Source organism: Antrostomus carolinensis, unplaced genomic scaffold (assembly GCF_000700745.2).
Source record: "Antrostomus carolinensis isolate BGI_N321 unplaced genomic scaffold, ASM70074v2 scaffold35010, whole genome shotgun sequence".
NCBI lineage: Eukaryota > Metazoa > Chordata > Aves > Caprimulgiformes > Caprimulgidae > Antrostomus > Antrostomus carolinensis.
Genome location: NW_010288260.1, coordinates 1 through 2,276, shown reverse-complemented (window position 1 = coordinate 2,276; position 2,276 = coordinate 1). Strand labels below are relative to the sequence as shown.

Here is a 2,276-nt window from a genome sequence, read left to right as displayed (position 1 = left end):
AAAGCTGGGTCTGCATGAGGCTTGGTGGATGGTGGCTGGCCCTCAGCATGCAGCGTGTCTCGGCTCTCACCTGTGTCCTCCTCCCCCGGGGTGAACTCGGGCAGCTTGCGGATCAGGCGGGAGGGCTCCTGGTAGTCAGGTCCCAGGGGGAATATGCGGTCATAGGTGGAGCTGGACTCTTGCTCACTGGAGGAGGAGGAGCGGTTGTGGTTGAACATGCTGGATTCGCTGGGCAGGGAGAGGCTGACGGTCATTTCATCATCCAGCATCCTCCGTGATGCCTGTGAGACAGGGGCAAGGGAGAAGAGAGCTGGGACAGGGTCTCCTGTGCTCCATGGCACTGTGGCCATGCCCAGTCCCAAGCCCCACTCTCTGGTGCCCTGTCCCAGGGCTGCAGCACCTGCCCAGTGAAGACATTTGTCCTCATGTCTCCCGCTTCTACTGTCTGCCTCTCTGGAGAAGAGCTTGGCTCCATCACCTCTGCAACTGCCCTTGGGGGCTGCAGTGGGACCCCCTCAGACTCCTCTTCCCCAGCCCAGCTTCAGGACAGAGGGATAGACAAGGAGGCAGGTCCCAAAGTCACCACCCTGCTCAGCTAAATCCCCTTGCTCACGAGATGCGTGCAGACCACAATGTTCCTGAGGAGGGGAAGGGAGCATCAGCCCCAGCACGGACTCTGCTTTCCCCATGCTGAGCTCCTAGGAGAACCTGCCTGGGATGAGCCCGCCACCCTGGGGCACCTTGATAACCACCCCATCCTTACCCACCTTCTCCAGCATCTTCTGCCAGAACTGCCGCCACAGTATGATGACAATGATGGCCACCAGGATGAAGATGATTGCCACCAGGCACCCAATCAGGATACGCGTGTTGCTGTCGTCTACCTTGAGAGTGGGGTCTGGCAGGAGAAGGGGACAGCAAGAGCTGGTCACGCTGCAGTGTGGGGAGAGCTGCTGCCCCTTTCCTCCACTGGATGGGGCAGAGACCCCAGAGCATCCCCCACCGAGCTCAGGGCAATGTGCTTTTTGATGCCTTACCGTAAGTGGTGGGGACCACAGGCATCTCCGGAGGGGCCACTGAGTTGTTGTACATGGCCGCGTCTGGTAAGGGAGAAGAGAAGAACATCAGGGTGGAGGGTGTGACTGCCCCACAGCCCCACTCCCTCCTTGAACCCCCCTCAGGAGGGTACAGACCCCGCAGGTCTCATGGCAGCAGGTACCCGACTGGAAGGTGATCTCGCTGAACAACATCCAGGTGTCGGCGAAGTAGTACTGGCACTTGATGGCGTTGGCCATGCGGTGGAGCAGGGGCACGGTGACAAAGCGGGCGCTGGGGTTCACGTCGTCCAGCACCAGCACCGAGGAGACGGCGTTGGGCTCCCACTCGCTGGTGTCGGCGCGGAAGTAGCACTGCACCTCCTTGAAGATCTTTACCCCTTTGGCAAACATGTTGTTGCAGTGGACCTGTGGGGCAGCCCGTCAGCGTGGCCATGGTGGGGGACAGGGAGGGGGGACAGGGCGGGGGGTGCACAGACCTTCATGGCGGGGGAGGTCCCGGTGCGGGCCGAATCCGAGGGTTTTTTCCCTGGCCGTCCTCTCGCTGCGCCAGCCCACGTAGTCATAGCCCGGCCAGACGTGGTACTCGTGGGTCTGCGTGAAGTCGTCCAGCCCCGACACGCCATCCGTCAGCTGGCCCAGGCCCTCCGTCATGCTTGTGTGTGTGAGGGGGGAAAGGAAGCGTGACTGTCACCAACCCCACAAACCTGCCACCACCCAGCACCACCCCGGCAGCTCCTCACAGCCCCTGGGAAATTCAGGAGGGGGTTCTGCTCTTGATGTTCTCTCTGGAAAAGGCTGTGGGATGCTGAACATGCAGTGCAGTTAGTGCAAGAGCAGGGCTGGAGGTGCTTTTCCCCATCATGCTGTCCCCATCACAATGTGCAGCCTCTCAGAGCTGGCCATGTCCCCTGCTTCAGGGAGACCCCAAGTACTTGCTCTGCTGAGGATCAGCACATCCGCCTGCAAACCCAAGAACAAAACACCCCCATCCCCTCCTGTCTGGTGTGGCACCCACGATGTGCGCAAGCCCGCCCAGTCCTCACCTGTACCCAAACGCCCCGTCGTACACCGAGTCGTTCAGGTAGATGATGGTGCCCCCAGGAAGGACAAGCTGCTGCCCGGCTGGTGCATTGTAGGACACCAGTCCATCTGTGGGGATGGGACGGTCAGTGGTCACTCATGCCAGACACCCCACTGTGGTGAGCTCCAGCCAGGCCC

The 2,276-nt window shown here is 61.1% G+C and overlaps 1 protein-coding gene across 1 annotated transcript in view; it reads right to left on the bottom strand.

Annotated features, from left to right (window-relative positions):
• Positions 1-2,207, bottom strand: part of DDR2 (discoidin domain receptor tyrosine kinase 2) — a gene marked incomplete at both ends in the record, with an annotated part of 4,626 nt that extends 2,419 nt beyond the window's left edge. The window contains 6 exons of the mRNA XM_029084493.1: positions 71-281; positions 768-898; positions 1,038-1,100; positions 1,220-1,475; positions 1,566-1,710; positions 2,102-2,207. Coding sequence (XP_028940326.1) covers positions 71-281; positions 768-898; positions 1,038-1,100; positions 1,220-1,475; positions 1,566-1,710; positions 2,102-2,207 — 912 coding nt within the window. The remainder of the gene's footprint in view (positions 1-70; positions 282-767; positions 899-1,037; positions 1,101-1,219; positions 1,476-1,565; positions 1,711-2,101) is intronic.
• Positions 2,208-2,276: the final 69 nt, after the last annotated feature.